This window comes from Rhea pennata, chromosome 3 (assembly GCF_028389875.1).
Source record: "Rhea pennata isolate bPtePen1 chromosome 3, bPtePen1.pri, whole genome shotgun sequence".
Classification (NCBI taxonomy): Eukaryota; Metazoa; Chordata; class Aves; order Rheiformes; family Rheidae; genus Rhea; species Rhea pennata.
The window spans coordinates 4,016,285-4,039,441 of NC_084665.1; the positions used below are offsets into that span (position 1 = coordinate 4,016,285).

At 40.4% G+C, this 23,157-nt stretch overlaps 1 protein-coding gene and 1 long non-coding RNA gene across 2 annotated transcripts in view; one reads left to right on the top strand and one right to left on the bottom strand.

The window, feature by feature from the left end:
- LOC134138152 (uncharacterized) overlaps positions 1 to 21,790 on the top strand; it is a 70,083-nt gene extending 48,293 nt beyond the window's left edge. Inside the window, exons 2-3 of the long non-coding RNA XR_009957809.1 lie at positions 18,924 to 19,138; positions 21,173 to 21,790. This is a non-coding gene — a long non-coding RNA (uncharacterized LOC134138152). The remainder of the gene's footprint in view (positions 1 to 18,923; positions 19,139 to 21,172) is intronic.
- On the bottom strand, positions 14,494 to 22,932 carry ETAA1 (ETAA1 activator of ATR kinase). The gene is made up of 6 exons (XM_062571413.1): positions 22,738 to 22,932; positions 22,130 to 22,267; positions 21,754 to 21,830; positions 20,013 to 20,131; positions 17,538 to 19,663; positions 14,494 to 15,788 (listed from the first exon to the last, which is right to left on the bottom strand). Exons 1-6 carry the CDS (start codon positions 22,877 to 22,879, stop codon positions 15,673 to 15,675), a joined length of 2,718 nt encoding a protein of 905 aa, XP_062427397.1. The 5' UTR covers positions 22,880 to 22,932; the 3' UTR covers positions 14,494 to 15,672.
- Between the last annotated feature and the right edge of the window lie 225 nt (positions 22,933 to 23,157).

Sequence of the window (23,157 nt, forward strand, 5' to 3'; positions counted from 1 at the left end):
GTCAAGCATCATTTGAACACAAGTCAATTTGCAATTTCATTAGAGTACAGAAAAGGCCTGGGGTCTATTCCTGGTAAAAAGGAAAAAATCTCTGGCAAAATTTCATAAAGGATGTTAATCCTCTAATTAATTTTATGTATCAAGCAAGAATTAATGTGTCCTGCTATTTAAGCAGAAGTCATCTTGCCAAGAAGTGCATTTTGTCATACCTTCCCCTCCAGGAAAACCTCTTTACAAGCTTTGTGGCAAAATACCCTGGCAACTAATGACTAGCTTTGAAGCAACATTCACAGACCATTTGCTTTGATGACATTTGGAGCTTCTCTCCCTCCCTCCCCCCCCCCCACTCTTTCCAAAGTCTATTGTAAGTGGAGTGCTCTCACTGCACTGTCTTTGAAAACTAATCAATAAAGTAAGATTTGTCAGGTTGCATCTGAGGAATATCACATCTTTTAACTCCTTTCTTGGTTGACTTGCTGTACACATTTTTAAGCTAAACCTTATGAACAGATTTGAGTATGTTAGAGTATTCACAGGCACACAAGTGTGACGCCTTTCTCTTCCCATATTAATTTCAAAAGCTCTAAACCTATGTTAACCTTCCATAAAACTAATGTTACATGGTCATCGTGCATAATCAAATGATGGATTGCATGTCAAAAAGTCACAAATAATGAATGTTTACCCCTGTTGCAACTATGAGAATTATGGTATTGCAAAAATGAAAAAAAGTGACTTCACCCCACCCCAAAGAACTTCAAAGAGAAGACATCCATGTTAACAAATACTGAAAAAAATCACCTAACTGACTAGAATCTGTAAAAATCCTGGAGTGAAACAACCTGTACTTACAGCGATGGATAGGAGATCAGAATACGAGCCACAGAGTTTCATCTTTATTGTAACTTTTGATTTTCTTTAATCAATGCTAAAATCTTTAGGTCTGATTTCCCATTTCAATGGCTTTGTGTAATGTGTCTCAACCATACCTCATCTAATTTAATAAGATGCAAGCTAAGGAAGTACTTAAGTTACTTATCAAGGGTTTTAGATGACACATTATTATTGTACTCAAAAGTCAATATTTGCTAATCACGTTAGTACAGGAACTGATCCAGGACTACAGTTCTTGAATGGCAAAGGCATTTAAGATTAATTAAACCTATCGCCTCCTTACTTGACACATACACACATAGTACCCCCACAATGCCGCGTCTGCAACGGTCAAATCAGTGTCTTCATAAGAAAGGCCTGACGAGTCCACAGCTCTATGAGGAGAAGATGTTAAAACTCTCTGCCTTCTCCCCCTGCCATTTCTCTGGTCATTCAGAGCCTGATTTCAAGCAGTGGGAGCAGCTAGTGTTCAGGATCTCGGGATTATACCCATTGCCTTTACACTGGTGCAGTATCAAACCAGTCAGTTTTATTCTGCCTTTGATCTTTGCACGAGACTGCAGTAGAAACTGGGAGAGCTGCATGCTGAGCAGAAGCAGAACAGATCTGTGCACTGTATGATGCAGGATGAGCAAGCCTGATTAGTCATTTCGTTTCGGCTGGGATTGCTCCTGTAACAGGTTCAGACTTCAGAAGGTACAGAGGTGTTGAGCAAGCCTTGCTCCACACAGTGGCAGAAGAGCAGTGAGTTCTGATAGTGTATTATGCATTCTAATTTTTCTTTTATTATACATAATAGGAACAGTTAAAAGTATGATCTAGGTCTCTCTCTGTTCTAAAGCTGTTGATGAATTTGGCACATGTAATAAGAAAGATAAACTGCTTTTCCTAGGGCTAAGTACATTGTGAGCAGGTGATGTGCAGACTTCCACTTGCTGCATTGCCAGGGCACTTTCGGGCTGGATTTGCAGCCCTTCTGCTGTGCCGGTCTCAGTCTCCTCTGAGCACACTGTGAGCTGCTCCGAAGGGGATGTGAGTGTGTGTGCACGCACGTATGATACTAGAGCGGAGCGAAGATTTGAGCTCAGTAATATTTGGAGAGATTCTGATCTACGTGACTAGTGAAACACAACAGTGAGGTTATCTGCAGTGAATTAGTGCAGATTTGCACACGTAACTGGAAGAATGGAAGAATTGGAAACCATAAGTCTGATTCACCGTAGTTATCTGTAAAGTTGGTGTAACGCAATGGCTTATAAAATGGGAGGGGCAATGTGAGGAGATTGAATTGATACTGTGTGTTGGATCATACAGTCATTGCATCAGGTTTGATGTAGGCATGTAGAACATCAACATGCAAATTAAAAAAAAATATTACTATTTTGTGTACTGCAGTATCCAGTCTACTTACATATCTCTTAGATCAACCCAGATATTAAGAAAAATACTCAGATGCGTATTTTACAAAATGAAAATGACAGATACTGTTTAATATTCCAATTACAGTTGAACTATTCATCTGAATGTGCTAATAGTGGCTGTCACATAAGTCTAGCATCTGAAAGCCTCTAAGCAGTAATCTGTTATCCTCAGGTCATTTTGTTTGTATTCATTCAATTTAATATACGAGACAATTTACCCTTTAAAGTTTTTTTTAATTAAATATTATTTTATGCATGGCTTTTAACATACTAATTGATTCATTTAGACCTGCCACACAGATGGAATTACTAATTCCTTTTATTTATTTATTTATTTATTTATTACTTATTTTATTTATTTATTTATTTATTTTTCTTTGTATCAGTGATCATGCCATTTGTAGCATGCTTTGGAAATATTAAAGAACCCAACTATTTCCATGTGCATTTATCTGTTTGCTTTAGTTGATTGTTAGGACAAGGAATGTCACACTTACCTTTCCTGGCCTATGCAAACTGCATTTGATAACCTTAGCTCATCTCTCAGTGGGAGTGAGTTTCTGTGTCACGAATGTCACCTTTGAAACTGGCACTAATTGGCATTCAAGTTGGAAGTCTCAGTGGAATGTCCGTAGAGACAAGGTGAAATTTTGGCTCTGCTGAAGGCAACAGGAGTTTTGTCATTGACTTTAATAGGGTCAGGACTTCTTCCAGAGACTGAACTGCCTCTCATACAGATGTTCATACGGGGTTGGGAGCTTCAAACCTTCTGTGTTTGCTCGTGGCTAGTTAAAATAGGTTTTGCTACCAAACTTCAACCCCCTGCCAGGATCTAATCCTGTTGTTTAAGAACAGAATGAGTCAGCTCGGACAAGACCTCCAGCTTCGTCTTGTACTACTTGCACTGCTGTTCCTCCCCAAAATCCCAGCTCCTGTCCTTCACTTTCTACTTGATCATGATGTCAAGTTGTCTGTCTTCTGTTATTTCTCAAGTCCTTTCTTGTCTATCCTTGACTGCTCTCTGTTTTCAAGGTTGCACTCTCCGCCTTCAAGCATGCTCTTGCTCTTCCATCTTGAAAAGGTGAAACAAAAAATCGTTTAATTTAATCTGCTTTTTTAACAACCTACTGATTTCCCCATGCCCTTTGTCTCCAGAAGCTTGTCTGAAGCTGCGGTTTGTTCCTACAGCCCTATCTACCTTCTCTTTTCTTTGATATTTCCATTATAGAATAAACAGGCTTCTTGGGCTTCTGTGCTTGGCTGCATCAGAAGACAATCTTTGCCCTTATCTTTCCTGATCTCTCTCCCCCCAACACCTGGCTTCTGTAATTCTGTTTTTGCTTTGGAAATACCCCCTTGATTTTTTCTTCCTCCCTTTTCTGTCTAGTTCCTCACTGCCTCTCAGAATCTGTGCTTCAGTCCCCGATATGCCTGTCTCTGGGTCTGTTACTACTGTTTTTGTACAGCCTTTCATAACCAGCTACTGATACACATCCAGCTGCTACTTCAAAATTGACTTGAATTCCTGAGGTCGATTATTTACCCCTGCTTCCTGATTTTTCATCCCCCTGCCTCCTTTATCATTGCTGCTCCCTGTCTCCTAGGCTGTCTCCTAGACCATCTTTTCTCCCATGTTTCTGCTTCTCATCCTGCCACTGAGTCTATCTTCCCTACTATCCTGACCATCATGATTTTTTCATTATTAACAAAGGCTAAAAACCTTCCATTCCTCTCTGTTCTTGACTGACAATGTCTGTGAGCTCTCCCCGCTTCCTCCCTCCCACTAAAATGCTGCTTGCAGTACCATCTTGTCTCCTCTGGTCAGCCCCTGCCTTGTTTTTCTCTTTCCTGCTATAACAAATTCAAGCCATTAAAAAACCCTGTGAAATCTATTGCTTCAAGTTCTGTTTCCATTTATCTTCCACTCCATTTAGCTGCCGACTTCTCCCGTCTTTCTCTTTCACCAGTTTTCTCCATGTCCTTTTTCCTCTCTTTGCGTGTTCTGCCATACCACTCCGTAGACAAGGAAGCATTTTTTGATGTCATCCATGAGAAATTTTTTCTTCTCCTTCCTGAAATCTTTCAGTAAAACTCATCTCCAACCTTTCAACAGTTCCTTTCTCTCAGTCAAGCAGAGGCTTTGACAGCCCAGAAGACAAAGTATGATACTGGTCAGAGCCCTCCCTGTTAGTGCAATCTCTTCTCTCATGCCCAACTAAGTCCATCGATGTTCACCCTGTGGCATGGCAGGGAGCATGGATTGGGACCTCTATTTGTAACGCGTGGAGGGTGTTCGCAGTGCTACGATATGTTGTTCCTAAGTGTGTGGAATAATCATGGTACTGAGAAATGAAATGATTGCATTTAGAAGAAAGTTACAATTTTGAAGAAACAAGTGAGTACCGTGAACACTTAGGTGTGTGAACCATTAAGTAAGATTATTAGCAATAATCCTTCTGATATAGGTGTATGATACAAGTATATAAAGCCACAGAGTGCTTTTACTAAAATAAAAGTCCATATTTTAGGAGCATCGCTTGGAGGCTGTCTAGGCCTTGACTCAAAAGTCTGGATGTGTTGTAGATAAGCTAGTCATATTCCAGTTCATGCAGGGCTGCCCTTGACTTTAGAGACATCAGGTTGGACCAGTATGTCCTGTGTCGTGTGAATGACTCATTGTATCAGGATCAGGATCATTCGGGCAAAGCGTGGAGCTCACAGATTGAAATGGTGAGAGCTACAGAAGAATAAAAAAAGAAGGATACAGATCCTAGTCTCCAGCCTGTTTTCATGTATCCATGTGCCAAAACCTGGATGTTCAGCATCCCCCACACTCCCTCCAAAGCCATGGTGATCCGGCTGGCAAAGGGCAGAGCTGGAGTGGAGAGCTGGGACTGCTGCTTGGGGATGCGGAGAGCTGGGGGCTGTTCAGATACCCCAGCCCCAGTGGCAGCAACCGGCCTCTGTAGCTTTCCAGAGTTTTCACGCAGGCAAAGCTGTGATTTCGTGGCTGTTTTGCTCCCCGCATCAGGCTGCTGCCCTAGATGAATACCTGTTTTGCCTGTGTCTGTAGCAGAATGGCACAAAGTTTTATCTTCTTCCCAAAGCTGTCTGTGCGCTGACAGCAAGTCCAGCTGGCTGTCACTTGGCTGCTAGGGCTTGTTCCTGCTTTCTCCATCACAGAAATGATTTGGTTGTGATTCTGTTTAAGTGCTGCTTAATTACCTTGAACTCCTGGCCTCTGAGGCCATCAGGACTAATCAAGGCTCATGTCCCTTCCATAGCAGCAGAGGATGGCTGTGCCATACTGTATGTAGCTAAGAACACTGATAATCTTTGTAGCTTGCCCAGTGCAATTCCAGCTACAAGAAAATATTTCCAGACACATTCAGAATATGCCTTAGAAAGAGACCTTTAAAACATCTCTGTGTTACCCAGTGGACCATTGCAAATACCCATCTTGACCAATAAAAGGTGAAGCACACCTGTGGGGCAGGAATGAAAAATCACAAGTTTCCCACTGAGCTCGAAGAGAGTCTGCACGTTCGTGCTGTGCAAGGGCATTTCACATACCCGGGATCGTCCTTCTGTGCATTCAGAGGAAGAAATCCTCAGGTCATGTAAAGTGTCCCCAGCTCCACAGTGGAGCTATGACAATTTATACCAGCTGAGGTTCTGCTCAGCGTTTTTGGTTATGGGCCTTATTTACTCCTGGCTAGTAAGAGTTCCTCTGGAGCTGTTATGGCACTGTGTGGGGCATAAATCTTGCTTTAGATGCCTTTGGAGCAGGTAGGAGATAGCACTCTTGTCTATAAAATGGAGACATTCTTAAGCATATGCCTGGCATAACCTTACAGTGGAATAGTGTCTTAACAGTCTCCAATATAGCTATTTTTACCAAAATTAAGATCTGGAAATACAAATAAGTAATACGCACTTAGAAGTTGTCACACAAGATAATTGGATAATGAAAAATCACTTCTTATTTTTGTATAGTGCATTTTATTGATGTCTACATCTTTAAGCACTTAAGCCCCCAAATAAGCCTGCCTCCTCATCTACCCAGGAGTGTTGTACTGACATATCTATTTTTTCTTCTGGAAATTGTTTAGTCAGGGAATGGTATCAGTCACGCTTTTATTGAGTTAAGTTTTTTAAACAGCTGGCTGAGTAAGTCTCATATAGACAAGGCCTAAGATAGTGTCACAGAATAACAGTTCTTACTTATTACAGTAAAATAGGATCAGTGTAAATAAGAATTTAGTCCTGTGTTTACACTGGTAAGCACAACTATTTTTTGTGTATTCACAGAGCCAATTGACGTCTCCCTTTGCTGGAACCCAGCTCACTGCAAAGGCTGCATGGTATTTTCACAGTCAGGCCGTACAAATGCTGCCAGTGGTACTGGCATAAATGAGGGTAATGTTGAACAAGAAAAACTTTAGTGACGTTTTTAAACCTCCTTGAGATCAGCCTGCACAAAGCAAAACCTGGTCTCCTGAGTCTGTTGTCTGCTCCTCAGGACAGACTAGTTCGACCAAGCACAATGTGACACTTCAGTGTATTTTCTGGACTTGGTATGTGAATTGCAAGGAATACAGAACTGTCCTTTAAAAAGATTTATTTCTAAGTAACATTATGCGGAAAAGATAGGTCCCAGTGAAAAAAAAAAAAATCCCTAGCAGTTTTTAGCTTGAAAAATACTAGATTACACTGCAGCTTCTGCAGACTGTTCTTGCAAGTCATTTATAGTATAACATAAAATTACAGTAAGCCTCCATTAATACTATGGCTACTTTTGTAATCAGTTTTGAAGAATGTGCTTCCTCAGTGGAAATATTTTGATTTAAGCTCATATTGAGGCACAGTCTAAAAGTTATACTTTAAATTACATTTTAAAATAAGTCCCATGGTACATCCATACAATATATATGGCATGCTGACTCTGTGTAATTAAATTCTTGTCTAAAGCTGTCATTAAGTTGCAGTAAATATTGAAGCTAACTTCATTTTTAAATTAGATTTACTTCTTGATTTTAGCTGATAAATATTCTCCTTGTATAGAAAATTAATTAAAATATGCATACCTATATATAATATGTGTAACAGGGCAGGGGTAGTGATTCCAGCTCTTATGAGCAAGCAGACTGACAGCTTTAAAGACTAGTGGCCTTTATCAGCAGCAAAGTTGTGGCCAGTAATAACATGGAAGACAGCACAAGGGCCCTTACAAGGCTTGTCAAAACATTCCTCCTTCCTCTCTTGGGAGAACTCATCTCAGGAATGAAAGTCCTCCTGCTCACGCTGGGAAGCTGGTGTCAGTGCTTGCTTGGGCTGTCAGCCCTGCCCTGGCAGTGCTTAAACCTGAGACAGTCCCCTGATTTGGCCTATGCCAACAATCAACCCCGTCACTATTTTCAAATCAGTGAAATAAGTTGGAGGTTAATCAGTTTTCCTCTGAAATCTTTTTTTTTTTTTTTTTTTTTTTTTTGCAGACACTGTTTGGGGTTCCTCTACATGTCTTCTGGGTTCCCACTGCACAAACAGAGCAGTCCCAGCATTGTTAGCCCAGCTGCAAACAGAAATGAAGTTTTGGACCCCCTAAGAGCAAATATGTGAGAAATAGGTGACTTTCTGAGTGCTGTCCTTGCATGTTGATGCTGGAAACAGGCACTATTTGGGGGAGCAGGGCAGAGGAATTGGGGGTTTGTCCTACCATGAGTAGTGTGGCAGGGATGGCACAGGTTCCCGTTGCAGGTGATGAGGAAAGGCCACTGAGGCTCCGCAAAGCCCCAGTCCCACTCCCACTCCCACCTCCTCTCATTCCTAGGTCAAAAATAACACCAAATGACTTACTAATTAGTGAACTACAAGACTTACTATGAATAGCAAAAGAGAGGCAGGTTTGGAGGGTAGAAGTAATCTTTTTTGCAGGTATTCAGGCCATCATGACTATGACACCATTATTAAATGAAATGATTGGGAAAATTTCAGTCGTGTGAAATAACGGTGTTTTTCAGATGTTTCCTGAGATTGAGTGGGAAGATGGAGGAGAAGGTCTCAAAAAGTCTCCATATCTTGAGAAAAGCTCAGGTGTGCATTCATTCTTCTGAGACAGCAGTGTATCCGTGCTGGAGACGCTCTGTAAATGACTCAGCCAAAGTTCCAACCTTCAGTTGGAACTTGCATCTTTTAGAAACTAAATTAACCTGTGTGTACGAAATTATAATACTTTAAGTGCTCACAAAGCTACTTGTGTTTTTCTGAAACATAGGCAAATTGCTGAGATGACAAATATGTCTGATATGTCTTCCAAGAATCCCTCTCACCCTTTTGTCTGTTTCCCAAATGTATGTTTGTTTGACATTTTTATAGCTAACAGGTGTTTTATGCAGGTGCTTCATACTTCCTCAGAAAAATGAGAAAGGGTCTTTCTTTATCAGGTCTGTGCTGATTGACATTATCTTAACATATCTTCAAATTTCTTTCCATTCACCTCCATAACTCTTGCTGCAGGTTACAAAACTCAGTTGGGCAGGATCTTTTTAATGGGTTATATTGTCAAGATTTGACGTTCTAATGCAGTGTATTCAAGCTTTTTCGATCTCTAGGAATTGTTCATTGGAGATGTGAAACCTGTCAGAAATCTCACGTACATGGATTGCTCTATACCGTAGATGAACTCGGGGTTCTCAGTCACTTCACATGCCTCCTTGAGGAGCAGTCCAGGTATCCCCCGCACGCATCCACACATTACAGCTTGAACAGCTTTACCACACTGAACTGTGGATCCTTAACTGTCAGGAGTAGAGGACTTATGCCTAAAGGAAAGTATCTGAGCTTGAGTTCTCGCTAAATCTGAAACCTAGGAGGTAGCTCCAATGTTCTGAAAAGGCACGGGAGCCCGATAGTTGTATGAGCCTTAACAGGGCATGATTCCCAGTTTGATCGACTGTTAGAGCGCACGTAAGGACCACATCAGACAGTGAGGGATAGTCGCTGAGGGACAGAGAGGCAAAAAGCCCTGAGGAGCTTGAAAAGCTTATGTGACAGTATCTTTGTGAGACTTCCACTTCAGCCTTCGTTACTGGCGAGAAAATCAGCCTGAAAGGCTTAGGCCATCTGCGTGGGCACAGGCGTAGCATTCTTTTCCCTTCTTGCTGCTGGTTGGGAAGCTGGCATTTAAAGGGGAAAAAGAAATCTTCTGGCATCTTCTGATCTTTCGTATTGGAAATGGAAGCCTGGTTTGCATTGAAGTCACAGGTCAGCTGTGTGCTGAGCGTTGAGCAACTGATGTGGAAAAACATTTTTAGGCAATGTATGAAATTCAGATTCATTTACACATTTTTTTTTATACCTACTCAGGTTCAATAATAAAGTAGTTACTGGAATTAATATCATCTTTGCCTCTTCGTACACAGCATTAGAGCTTACAAAACGTCTGGCCCTATCCAAGTACATTTTAACCTATAAGAGACAACAAGAAAGGAAGATGGCAATTCAGATTTATATTTCTATGCACATATTTAATTTTTTTGCTGGAGAGCATGAGAGCTAATTAAAGAAGGCCTTTGCCAGGCATTATTGGTGAGGGAAATCTTATCACTTTATCTACTAAAATGTTGCCAAACTATTATGCAACTCTTGAAGAACACATTTTTTTTCCTCGTGTTATATGCGTATTTTTATAGTTGAGGTTCAACATTCTGCAGGTTTGTAACTCCCAAAGCTAAGTATCTAATGACTTATTCAAAAAGAAACATTCATCAAGCTATTTTTAATACCACTGTGAGTTACCAGTGTTGAAAAAAACTTTTCACCAGGAGAAACTTGCCCAGGTACCTAAGTATCCTTCCCCTAAAGCTATGATTCTGCAGAACATGCCACAATATGCTCAGCTTCGGCCTGTAAAGGAATCTCATCCTTCTTAGCCCCTTCCTCCACTCCCCCCCCCCCCAAAAAAAAAAAAAAAAAAGGTGCTGAATTGCTGTGCTGAGTTAGACCATAATATCTTATTTGGAGCCATCCGTCTTGTGTTCATAGACCTGGAGTGTGCAGAGTGTCATTCCCAAGCCTGCAAGGGTCCTAATTTTCCAGGGTTAAAACCCAAACCAAGCTTTTCCCTTAAAGAGGCCAACCTGCAAAGAGCAGGCAACGGCATGAGAAAGGAACTCTATAAATCCTGTATTCCCATCCTCACCTCTTCTAGCTACACTGTTCTAGGTGAAAGCTGTTAACTATGGCCTTTGAACAGCTATGCATAAATGCAACCTTTTTTCTCCTTAAAGAATGCAATGCATGGGCTTGATTCTCTGTTTGCCCGAGTCACTCCGTGACCTCCAGAGCTTTAAGGAAATTGCTGCCAGAGTCGAATCAGGCCCTTAGCGGTTTGCCCACCTATCGCGCTGACATCGCATACAGACAGGCGTCAAAGAAATTTGTATTCCGTTGCATGAGACCGGTACGTTAGATATTCCTAAGCGTTTCATGAGGCAGGACGTCGCTGGCTATTCTAAGAAAAATGCTTGTGCGCTTGGTAACCAGAGCTTTGAACAAATATTGCGGATTGGATTTACAGCACGATTGCCAGAGTATTTCTAGCATCATCTTTGATGGCTACCTACTCAGGCTGTCACTTTTAGCTCTACAGGTTATATCTGCCTTGGCCTCTTCCACAAATGCTGCCTTTGCTGGAGGGTGGAACGCACAACGCTGCTCGCAAGCAGGGAGGTGGCTGTGTTCATTTGCTTCTATTTTATCTTGGAAATTCTACTATTTAGGTCACTATCTGTTGCTTCCAGCCATTCTTTCCCAACAAATTGTAGCTCTTTTTGGGGCTTAAAAAGATACAATCAATGAATTCATCTATGTTATTCCTCTGGATATAAAGGTCTAGATGCAATAAGTGCTACATATATAGTATAAGATTAGATTGCCATTCCTAAACTGCAGCCCCAAGATGAATTATACATTATAGGCCAAAATTTGAAGAGCTGCTGGGTGCTGGCCTCTTTGAAAATCTCATACAACTAACTCAATAAAAAACAATATTAGTAAATTTCTGAGATACTTTAGACTTGATCCCTCACCAGCATGAACTGGAAGGGTGTGAATATAGGTATGTTGTTTCACAATACACAATTTTAGATACAGATTGGCAGAATAATGATGGATCATTTATCTGATGGTATCTGTCTTCCTAAAAGGAAAAAAAAAGCCACCAGTTCTTAGCTGAAAAATCTAATCCTTGGATTTTAGCAAGTAACATCACTCCTAGTGAGATACTTAAGTATCTATAGAACAAAAATAATATTGCAGGTATGGGGACATACAGGAGTTTCATTTACATTTAAACTAAAGCTCACTGATTGCTTTGCTCATGTAAAAAATTACTGTGCTCTGAATGAAACGAAGATGAGTGCTTAAGCAAACAGTAATAAATTAATTTATAATGAAACATGACATTCATAATTTAATTTGGAATGTATTTAAGATTGTAGTTACTATTGGTATAGGTCTTTTTTGCCTGGAGGAGCCTGGAAGATGTGCCGTCATAGTGAAATGTCAGCTATTGAAATACCAAACTTCTTATGCGTACATGTGTATTAATTAATTAAAATGATGTAGATACTTTCCTAATGAAGAACTGTTGTCTACTGAAAACAGTCAGACAAAAGCTTGCACAAGTCAAGCTGGCATATGATGAATCGGGCAACACAAGAACATAAGGCTAAGCACGAGCATTACCTGTAAAACCTGGGGGTAGTGAGCCTGCGGAGTAACTCCCTTCCCCAGTGGCCAGGAGAGGGGACATCATAGCGTGAGAGCCAGCAGCACGACTGCAGCTTTTGCACATCTCTCCTGCCCTGCCAAGCTGCTCGCTGCCCACATGCAAGCTCTATGTTGTATCCTTAATATTTTTTTAATTTTTATATTATTATATATTATATATCTTATTTTTATGTGTTTATATGTATGTATATCTATATATAATGAGGCAATTTATTTTTCATCAGCTTTCTTCTCAACCTTTCAGACCTTTCTGAAAGTATCCTCTCAGCCAACATGAACATGTTCCTTTTTTACGGTAGGGAGCAATTTTTGAAAGACAAAAATTCATAGCTTTTGGAATTTTACTCTCAATATTGTAGAAGTTGCTCTTTTTTGTAACTATTTCTCACCCTAATAACTCTTACTTCTGCCTGCACTGACTTCACCAGGGAAACCGTACTCAATTATAGTATTTTTCTAAGCTTTTCACTTTTATCAAATCTGCATAGTGAAGACAGTATAGAGGATTTTAATTTGCTGCAATAAATGATTATTCTGTTTCTCATAGGAACAAGTCACAAAAAGAGGAAATTCTATTTAATTTGTTAATTGGAACATAGTCAGTGAGGGTGTGACCAGGAAAAATCTTAATAGTTTATGTCTTGACATCACTTAAGAAACGATGTTCCCACATACTTGTGATTTCTGTTTAGCAAGCAGTGGTTGAGAAAGACCAAGTTACAGGCCTTGACGCTTATCTACGCTAAAAATAGGTATTTATGAAAAGTAAAATAAAAACCAAAGCTCCTCTGTTACAATTAACTGAATGGAGGGGCGGGTAGATGCGTTACCCCTAAATTGTCAAAAGTCATTTGTTTCACACTGATCAGCAAGTGCATTCTTGAAATATGCCTAAGTACTTAAGCAAGTAAAATGACGACCTGTAGGCAGAGGGTAGAGGCGACTTGCAGCTGCGTCCTTTGTCAAAGAGTAGGCTGTGTCTTCCTGCAGTTACAAAGTTAGCACGGGCTCCTTTCCGTGCCTCACGGCAACAGGCGGCCTCTTGCTGTACAGCTGGGTCTATTTTACAAGGCGAAGAGAAGCGGGTTGGTTAGGCTTCGCTGTCGAAGGATGAGCCAGCGTATCCTTGCCCGCTACAGCTAACGTGCGCTGCTGGGGAAGGGTCGACCTTTAATCCACTCGAGGATACGTGGTGGCGGATACTCCGGATGTAGCATTTTGTGTGATGACCTTGGGTAGCCATAATGTGCTTAGCCTGTGTTTCGTGTCAGCTGTTTATCCCTGTTTCAGATCTGATCAGAAGTTAGTGCTTTTGCATCAGGGAATAAAATCTTCCTAAAAACTACTGCCCAGGTGATGCTCCTTCCCTTCCAGTTAGCTTCTCTTCGCAAATGAGTATTATTAACCATATTACGCTTGAAACAAAAAATGTTTCTTTTATATAGATCTTTTTGCTAGAGAAATATCCTGGGGAGGGAAGATAAACTGAATGCTGTCCTAGCAAAAGCCTTTTATTTTTCCCAATAAGATTTATCATTCTTGTGTATCAGGATTTAAAAAGCCAGGTTTAGAACTCTTGTATTAAATACTGATAATAGAAGCCTTTTCTCATAGCCGCTTCTGTGGCCAACAGCACATCTGGCAAGTTACTTGATAGTTTAGATTTTTCTAGAATACAGTGAAGACAAACATATCCTTCATGTGCAGATCAAACCACATTCTCAGCATAAATTCAAGTTATGTCAACCACCACAACTTGGGTTTACATTTTTTTGTCGTATGGACGTGCAGATCCTGCACCTTTAAACAGTTTGAACGCTGTCAGCAGAGACTTGACAACAACAAAGATCTTTGCTACTTCATGTTATATTAAGTGCATTATTACGGTGACATTTTTTAAAAAGCTGAAAACCTTTTTTCGTGGTTAATTTTTAGTCAGATCAGCAAGCTGATCCCCCTCATCTGCTGCACAACAGATAGAGCTGGCACAAGGACAAGGAGCAGCAGCCAGAGCCTGCAAGTAACACTTTAAGCACCAGCCTCATCTGCAGTGGACTTAGAGATTCGATTTCGTCATCAGCTAGCCAGCACCTAGAGTTGTGGGCAAGACAAAAGGACCTTTGCTGGCTTGAAAAAACATCTTTAGTATTTCAGGACTGCATTGCAGGCAGTTTAGAACCAGCTTCCTCAAGGTGCAAGGATTTTGGTTTAAATGGATCAAAGGAAGCACTTTGCCACCACTACAGGGAGAAATCTGAGGCATGGATTACCTGGGTGTCTTCGCAAGAGAGAAAATTCAGATAAAGCCAGTATGGAATGCCTGTTTGACCCTCTTTCACCTACTTCTGTATGTCTACCAAGTACAGGATTTTCCAAAAAAACTAGAAAACATTAAAAGAAGTTTAATGATGATTTACAAATATACAGTATTTACAATTGCAAGAGTTACAAAAAAGGCACATCCCATAGCAACCAAAGGCTTCCTCTAACCTTTTGGTACATCTCAAAGTTATTTATTTACAAAGCTAAATTACAGTCACTTTTCATAATGTCACATGTTTACATAGAAGCGTTCATCAGTTGTGAAATAGCTTCCAGCTTACCCACAGGCAGTTTTTACAGTTTGAGCTCTTCTACCAACTATTGCATCAAAAATTCTACTTTAGCAGCTGCAGTTAAACTGACATCACATTGCATTTTTGTTTTAACGGACCTTTGTTTGAAAGGTACATATAACTTACAAGGCTAAACTGATTGATAGCTGTTGAGAATTTCCCCTAGTATATTTGCTTATGATTTGGTAAAGTGACATAGCCTGCCCTTTTAGTAAGCCTGGTAATAGCATTTAGGAAAAGGTTGTCCAAATTTGTTAGCTATAGTATTTCCAACTCTTTCTGGAGATTAAAAAAAAAATAAAAAATAAAAAAAGTTCTTTTCCTGATGCTCTTTCACTTTATAATGCTTTTGTATGAAGTTCCTCCTTCATCACGTATAATTCTTTCCCTAAATAACGAACACAAATTAAGCAAGCTTTCCATGTCCTGTGTATTTCCATTATTTTTTCTGATGTCGGATGTTTTTTTGGTTGTACCTTTTTTCAAACTTTATACTTTTGTCTACTTGAGAGCAAAACTTAGCATTTCTTAGTCTAATCTTTTATATTAAGCTATTTACGTGTGCTTAAGAGTCTTTGTCTAGATTAAAGGACTCCCAGAAAGAGAAATACAACCAAAACACATGTAATCCAATTTTGAAGTCTACTTCTGTGTATATACAAATACTTTCTTGCTCTGAGGATGTTTTAACTGTACAGCTTCAATGCATAATGGTATGCGAACTGAATGCAATCTTAAACTTCATTGCACTGAGGATAGCTTGGAACTATGTTTTTAATAGAGACTAAAAATCACTGAAGTATTAGTTATCATTCAGGATGGAGATTTTTTACTTCAGCTTAGGAAAAGCTTGCTGTGAGTAGCTGGGAACAGTTTAAGGAATGTCTTCCAGTATTGCAATGGTTGACTCCTCAAAACTTATTCCACAGGCAGAATATACTCTAGTGAATTCAAGCATCTTTTAAGGATGCCTGCATTCTGGATTTTCTTCGTGCAAGAGCTTCTTGTTTCTTCCTTTCAATTTCTTCTTGAGAACATTTTCTGTTTTTCTGTTCTACCACAGACACTGTAAATGAAAAATAAGCATTAGAAGCCTTCAAGTTTGTTCAATATGTATTTTAACTTAACTTCTTTCATTGTCTGAAGATATATGGCAAAAGCACACAGTTCTGACATATGAGGCACCCAAGTTAAAAATGGCTCATCTATTCTGTCCTCGAGGCAGGAAGGGGGATAAGACGCATGACCTTTGTAGTGCTACTCATTACTACCTCCCAATGAAAGTACTGGGATGCAGACATTTGCTTCAAGGAAAAATTTTACTTGGCTGCCCTTCAAGTGAACCTTGTGACATCAGGAGTCAACATTGAAGATGGCAATGGGTTAAGAAAATTAAGGCTATCAGAGTGAAAAGGGCTCTACAATTTAGTGAGTTAGGCAGAGATATGGGCATTGAGATGGTATAGACACAGAGGTCAGATATAGTACAGGTGTCACACAAATAAAGCCAGAAAGGTTGAAAAAAGGTCAAAAGCAGCAATAAAAATCTGCAAAGGAGACAAGAGCATGATAGCTAAGCGTAATATTTTATATGTTGTGTTACAGAACTATAAATTCCCATACAATAAAATCCTGACCTCACTGGAACCAGCAGGAAGACTCCCATCATTCTGAAAATGTCAAGATTTTTACCATTTATGTGCCATTTTCCAATTAATCTATTTTTAATACGTAGTCTCTCAAACTAGATAAGCAAAACAAAGTTTTTTTTAAAAAAAATCAGATGATCATTTCTAGAATGTTCCACAGAATATCTGATTATCTTCCCCCCATAGTAACATCTAAAATTGCTACTTTCCATTTTTATGCTTCTTGCCCAGATATGAAACAGAGATGAAACAATGATTCTTCAAATAATAATGGGTGATAGTTTGGAGGAGTTAATTTGGGGGCATTTGTACTTTTTCTTTTTAACAGTGCTTTCTGAAAATTGAGATATAACACATTCTGAAGGCAGGTTTCATCAGGATTAACATTTATTAAAACTTAACAAAGCCGTGAGGTAAGTAAAAACAAGACGTAACTGACACCTGACTGATTCTACATTTCTCTAGTAAGCAACACCAGTGTATGGAATATTACGTTTCCTTTATCAAGTGATTGTAAAAACTGACTAGCAGGCTAAACAAAAGGATTTAGACTGACTACGAAGAATATTTCACTGGCAACTTTGGCCACTGAGCAAGACAACATAGGCCAATGTTTCAGAAACACCTAATGATCTAAGGCCAATTTCCAAGGGTACAATAAGATTGTAAATATAGCATTCCAGGTTTCCTGCTACCTTCTTTTCCTCCCCCACTATTTTTTATGAATCAGGGTGAAGTAAATAATTTTAAACTTTTTTCAAAATGAGCTGTGAATCAAATCAGACTTAGGCTAGCACCCAAGCTCCAAAACAGCAACATATTTAGGCAAGTCAGAATATGGCATGCTGAGTGCTGCCATCACAATACAGTTGATCTTAGTGAACCTGAGCATCTGTGGAGGGTATTAGTTCTGAGAAGTGGAGTGAAAGTGGGAAACAGAAGTCTTTAACTTATTAGGAATTCAAAAGATACATCAGGACAGTTTTATTTGGCAGGAAAAAAAAAGATTCCAAGTTCTAGATGGAGCATTTACTAATGCCTAATCTGAATGGATGAATACCAAAGTCTATTATAAGTTGAAATATAAATCTCTCCTTTGACATTATAATTACAGTAAAAAAAAATGAACAAGAACAGTTTAACAGGGTTAGTATAAAGACACGTACCTGATGTAGGCAGTGCAAAAGATTCTGAGAGGTGTCTCTTGAAAGGCAGTTTCTTGTTTTCAAGCTTGCTGTGCAAAGTCATGTTCAACTGATTCTTGCACTCTTCCACACCCTGCAGTGTAATTCCAATGCCAGAATGGCTCTCTGGATTTTCAGACGCTATGTGAAGAGTGACTTCAGAACTGTTAGTCTTTCGGAACTTAAACTTTGAAGGCATAAGTGACGTTTTGTTACCAGAACTGTTATGTAGCATCTTTCCCACGTTACACGAAAGGCCCTGGTTGTCTAATGTTTTGCTACTAAAAGCGTTTATTGCATTAACAGGACTTTCTTCAGAACCAGTCTTTCCTGCTGGCACAGAATTTGATCTGTACCACTTTCCTGAAATGGTCTTTGTACCATCTTCAGAAGCAGCTTGATGACAGTTTTTAGAGAGTGTGTATTTACACTCCACAGGAGTGCCTGAGATCACAGTTATTGGACCTGAGCCATTTTTGCAGTTCACTGTGTGACCTGTTGTAGTCAATCCCTGTGTAACCTTTGAGGAGTTTCTACAAGAGAGGTTTACTGAAAGTGTGTCCTGCATTACATTCATTTTTTGAGCAAAGAGGCAATGGGATGGCCCTTGTTTATATGCTGTGAAGCTGTTATCAGCATTTGACCGGGAATTAATACTGGCTCCTTGTGTAGTTTTAGCTCTTTCATTTCCTTGTTTAACATCCTGGCTCTGAGTCTGCTTTTCTATATCATCACATACCTGATACAACAATTCATCATCCTCACAGTTTGCATCCCAAAGACTATCAGAGTCACAAAACATATCTAGAACTTCATCGGAAAACTTCGGTTCATTCCAGTCAAACGATAGAGGACCTTTCTTTGGTATTTCAGCTTGGTTTAAGTAACCTGTATTAGCCTGGCTGACCAATTTAGTCAGATCATTAGGTTTCGTATTGGTAGAAACACTGGACGATTGACAGGAAATACTAAGTGCGCTATTCCCAGGTTTTTCAGTCTGTGGTCTATGAGTATTAGATCTTGAAGGAAAAAGAGGAACAGAGTTACTTTTAGGTTGAATAGTTTCACTTCCATTCTTCATGTGAGATTGTCTTGGAACAAGATTATAGTTATTATCATTGTTTTGGGCACCTTTCCAAGTAGCATTTATTTTGTCTGGCTTAATGTCACATTTGCTATGGAAGGAAATGGCCTGTGTCTTTGACTTTTCTGTCCTATTATATGGCTTTTGTAAAGAAAGAGATTGTGTAACATTTTCTGTGTTTTTACTAGACTGTTTTAAAGGTGAATACTGCAAATTGTTAGGTTTGTGTAAACTCCCCAAACACATTGCTGAATTGCAACTACTTTTTTCCTTTGTTCTGTTAGCGTCACTGAAACCCTGCACAGATGGATTTGTAGGAATTGGTGAAGACTCTTCAGTATTTATCAGTTCGGGATTTTGGGTTATTTGCATCACAAAAGAGTCATCTGCCAAAAAATCTGTATCCCAGTCATCAAAATCATCAGTAACTACATCAGCAAGCTTACTGCAGACCACCAGTTTTTTCTTCAAAGAAGGACTTTGTTTTGTCAACATAAAGGTATGAGTTTTTGGAAAAGTCTGGTTTGTGCTTCCTAGTAAACATGGAGTATCTTTTTGACATGTCTCAGAAGTAACACATTGCATGTTTTTAATTGGCTCAGGAAGGTGCTCCTCCTCCAAGGTGCTTTTGTTTTCCTGGAAACCATTATTTAAAGAAATACCTGACAATCCTTGGCTGCATTTCTGGGTAGAGCAATCAAAAAGAGCATGAAGGGCTATTTCAGCTTCAAGGTCTATCGACTTTTGACTAGATTGACAGTGCTCTGCAGCAGGGATGCCAGTGCTCTCTCCCAGTGGTTTCAGGGACAGAGCAGCATCTGTTTCAGAAACTTCATCAAGGACTGATTTCAGGTTCTTCATCTGTACTTCATCTTCACAATTACTTAAAGTCTCTGAGGCAGTCTGGATAAAGTCTTGACAAAGCTTCTCTTGTTCTTGAACAGCATCTAACTCCACTAGATTTTTATCAAATTCCTTAGCCAATTTCATGAGCTCCTCTTCAGGATTTTTTATTTTAAGATCTCTAGATTAAAAAAAAGTAATTAAAAAATTTATATATATATAAAAATCAGAACTACCGAGAAAAGTTTGCCAAGTTCAGTTATGCTACCTGCGAGCTGTTTATTCTCTTAATTTAGCAACTACAGAGAGTATGACTGAATCCTGTCTTCAGTGCACAATCAGCATGCATTACTTTTGATAATTCCCAATGATATCTCTTATTAACAGAGGAGTTAACAACCCCAAAGTTAGAAGCATTCTTTATGCTAATGTTTATGTCTACTCAGTAATGTACATAATGAAATACTACAGCCCCTTTCCTCAAAGTCTAGCTGTGTAGCTGTGATAGGCAGGACAAAACAGGAACTCACCTTGTACAACTTAACTTTGTCCTAGCTCGCAGCTTGACTACTCCAGGTGTACAGGGAATGGCATCCTCACCAATCCATGTCCCTAAAAGGGATCCTCCACTGTAAGCCGCTTTTTCATCCTGTATTATTAGATTTATAATGCTTAGCAATTTGATTTCAGATAAAGATTGAACTAGACATACACCTTGCATTAGTTTAACTTGCTAAAACAATTAAACTGGAACAATTGTGTGGAAAGCCACTGACAGGAGCTAAACCAATACAAACCAAGCAAGATTATTGCAACAGTGTCTACAGATAGTTTTATCAGTTTAATTATATCAATTTAAAGCAGCAACTTCAATTAAAATAATTGAATTCTATTTTGGCACGCTAATCTAATACTGTATTTACTTCCTCAATCAGGTTTACACATCATCTGCAATTTTCACCTTGCAAGCTATATTTTAGGTTACTAAGTAAGCAGCTACTTGAGATATATTGTCTTTATCCACTTACAGCAGCATTAATAGACCAGAGAATTTCAGAAAATCATATCCTGTATGCTTCCCGATAAAAAAAATCTGATTTCTTCAATTACAACTCTGTCATACAAAGAGCCTTTAAAGAAAAATAAATGAAGTTTAAACACTGAATGGGGTTGTTTCAGAGCTTCAAAGTGCAGGCTTGGATCTAAACTCTCAAATCTAAGAGACAATATTATAGCAGTAATATTAGAAGTGGGTCAGAGCCAAAATGGAACATTAAGAAACATTCCAATTAGCCAGAAGAATATAATTTGAACTTTGCTAACTACCAGGGTGGCTTGGGGGGGGGGGGGAGTTTTTTTTTTTTTTAATTAGGAAAAAAAGGATGTGAGTAACTGATAGTCTCAAACCCAGTCCAATTTCTAAATAACTTAATCATGATAGTATTGTAACTATCAGGAGGAGGGAAAGAGGCATTTCTTATCAATGATTTTGAAATTTTTAAGTATTATTTCTCACAAATATTCTAAATAGTGAAGACAGCTGAAATGGCCCTGTCAAACAAACAAGCATATTTTGCATGTTAAATACTACAAAACTGTCTTAGGAATGACAATTCTCTTCTTGCATTTAATAAAAAGCAAACAATAAGCCAGCCCACTATTGTAACAGTATCTTGTTTTCACTTTCCAGGCTGTGGAGTGGACATCAGTTTCACATCTAGGGAGATATCAAAGAGCATGGAAGAGGGTAAAAAAGGCAAACAAACCAGAATTACAGTAACATCATTATATCTACATCATTGTCTCTCCTTCATCTGCAGTGCTGTCCTTGCAGTACCACAGCCTGTATTTCAAGATCATTCAGAATGCTTAAAATAACTGTCAGGTAAATACAGTATGTGAAGAAACTACCTTTTAACAGACAAGTGATTCAGGGTGACTATATACCACAACTGTTTTCCAAAGAACAAGGACAGTAACTTGCGTTCTGAAAGTAAAACTTTCTAAAGTGGAGATGCCACAGGTTCACTTTTCTTAATGAATCCTTTTTTTATAGCACCTATGACTGAAGAACAGCTAGTCAAATGCTATGGCTGTGATTTTAACTCGATCCTCTTTTATGAGCATTATTACTTTTCTGCACAGTTCCTTGTTGTCATTCTAAAGAAACTACTGTACCTAAAATTACATCTTCACTAAAACTGAATACTGTAACACAAATTTGTTTGATTACTGCTTATAGAGAGCATTGTTTTAGAAAGTAATAATTACCTGAGGAGCAATACGATTAACAATTTCTGAAATTTCTACAGCGCATCTACTGGTAATCTGTTTCTTTTTTTCATTACCTAAAAAAACAAAACCTTTTTAAAAACTGCAAAACATTACAAAACTCCCAATGTCTCAAATCATTCAATTATACCTGGTAAAATCAGAAGTTGATAAGTTGAGTCAGCACTACACTGAAGAATTTATTGGACTAGAATAAAAACAAAACAACCAAACGAACTGATCACTCCTCAACTCCACCGCTGCCATGGTGGTAACAGGCAGGGGGCTTTTGGGGTAACTCAGATTTGAAAACGTGCAGTGTATTCTGACATATACCTCAAATAAGCAACAGAGGTATGAATTTTAGTAGTATTACCGAGTCTGCATGCAATTGGTGAATGAGGATCCCAAAAGATTTCTTGCTGTATATCAGTGTCATTAACAGGAGAGCTGAAAGTAGGCATCTGCGATTTCCTACTCAGTGATCTCTTTGGAGTCTTATGCAAGCATGGCTCTGTGTAAACAGAAGAATGATTCTTATTAAACAGTAACACATAAAAGGCTGAAGAAACTCAGAACATACAACAGGGTAAGGCACAAAAATCAGGGTGTACAAACCGTAGGAGTGAAGGTTCACACGGAGGTCACACTCACCAGGATTCCTTTACACACCAGTGGTTTGCACAGCTATACATTTAACCCTAAACACGATTCTTACCCTCGCGAGCTACGCGCTGCCAGAGGGATGACATGACGGCGCGCTGCGGGATGCCCCTGCAGGCACAGGCGAGAAGCGCCTCTCCGCCCCCAGGAGCGGCGCCTCCGGCTTGCTTCAAGGCGGAACCCGACAGAGCTGCACGGCGGCCGCTCTGCGTCCCGCCGCGCCTCTGCCCGCCGCCTGCGCGCAGCGCTGGGTCACAGCCCCCTCGCGGCCCCGGCCTGCCGCGGCCCGGCCCGGCCCGGCCCGGCCCGGCCCGGCCCTACCTGCCGCGCCGCCCGCCGCGTCCTCCTCTTCCTCCTCCGCGGGCCGCCCCTCGGGCCGCCGCCGCCCTTGCTTCTCCTCGCCGCCGCCGCCGCCCCTCCGCCTCCGCAGGGCGGCGGGCGCCTGCCGCCGGGTACCGGGCATGGCGGCGGCGCCGCACGCCCGCCCGCCACCGCGCTCCCTCACCGCGCCGCCATCTTGCCGGCGAACCCGCCGCGCCGCGCCGCCGCCCATTGGCCGGCGCCGCGCCGGCCTCGAGCGGCCATTGGCCCCCGAGCGGCGGAGGCGGGCTTGCGGACGCGGCAGAGGACTGCCTGCCGCGGCACGCGCCCCGCGGCGGCCGGCCCCGCCCCCTCCCTCGCGCCTCCCTCCCGCGTCGCGGCGGCGGCGGCGGCGTCGCCGTCGCCGTCGCCGCGGGGGGC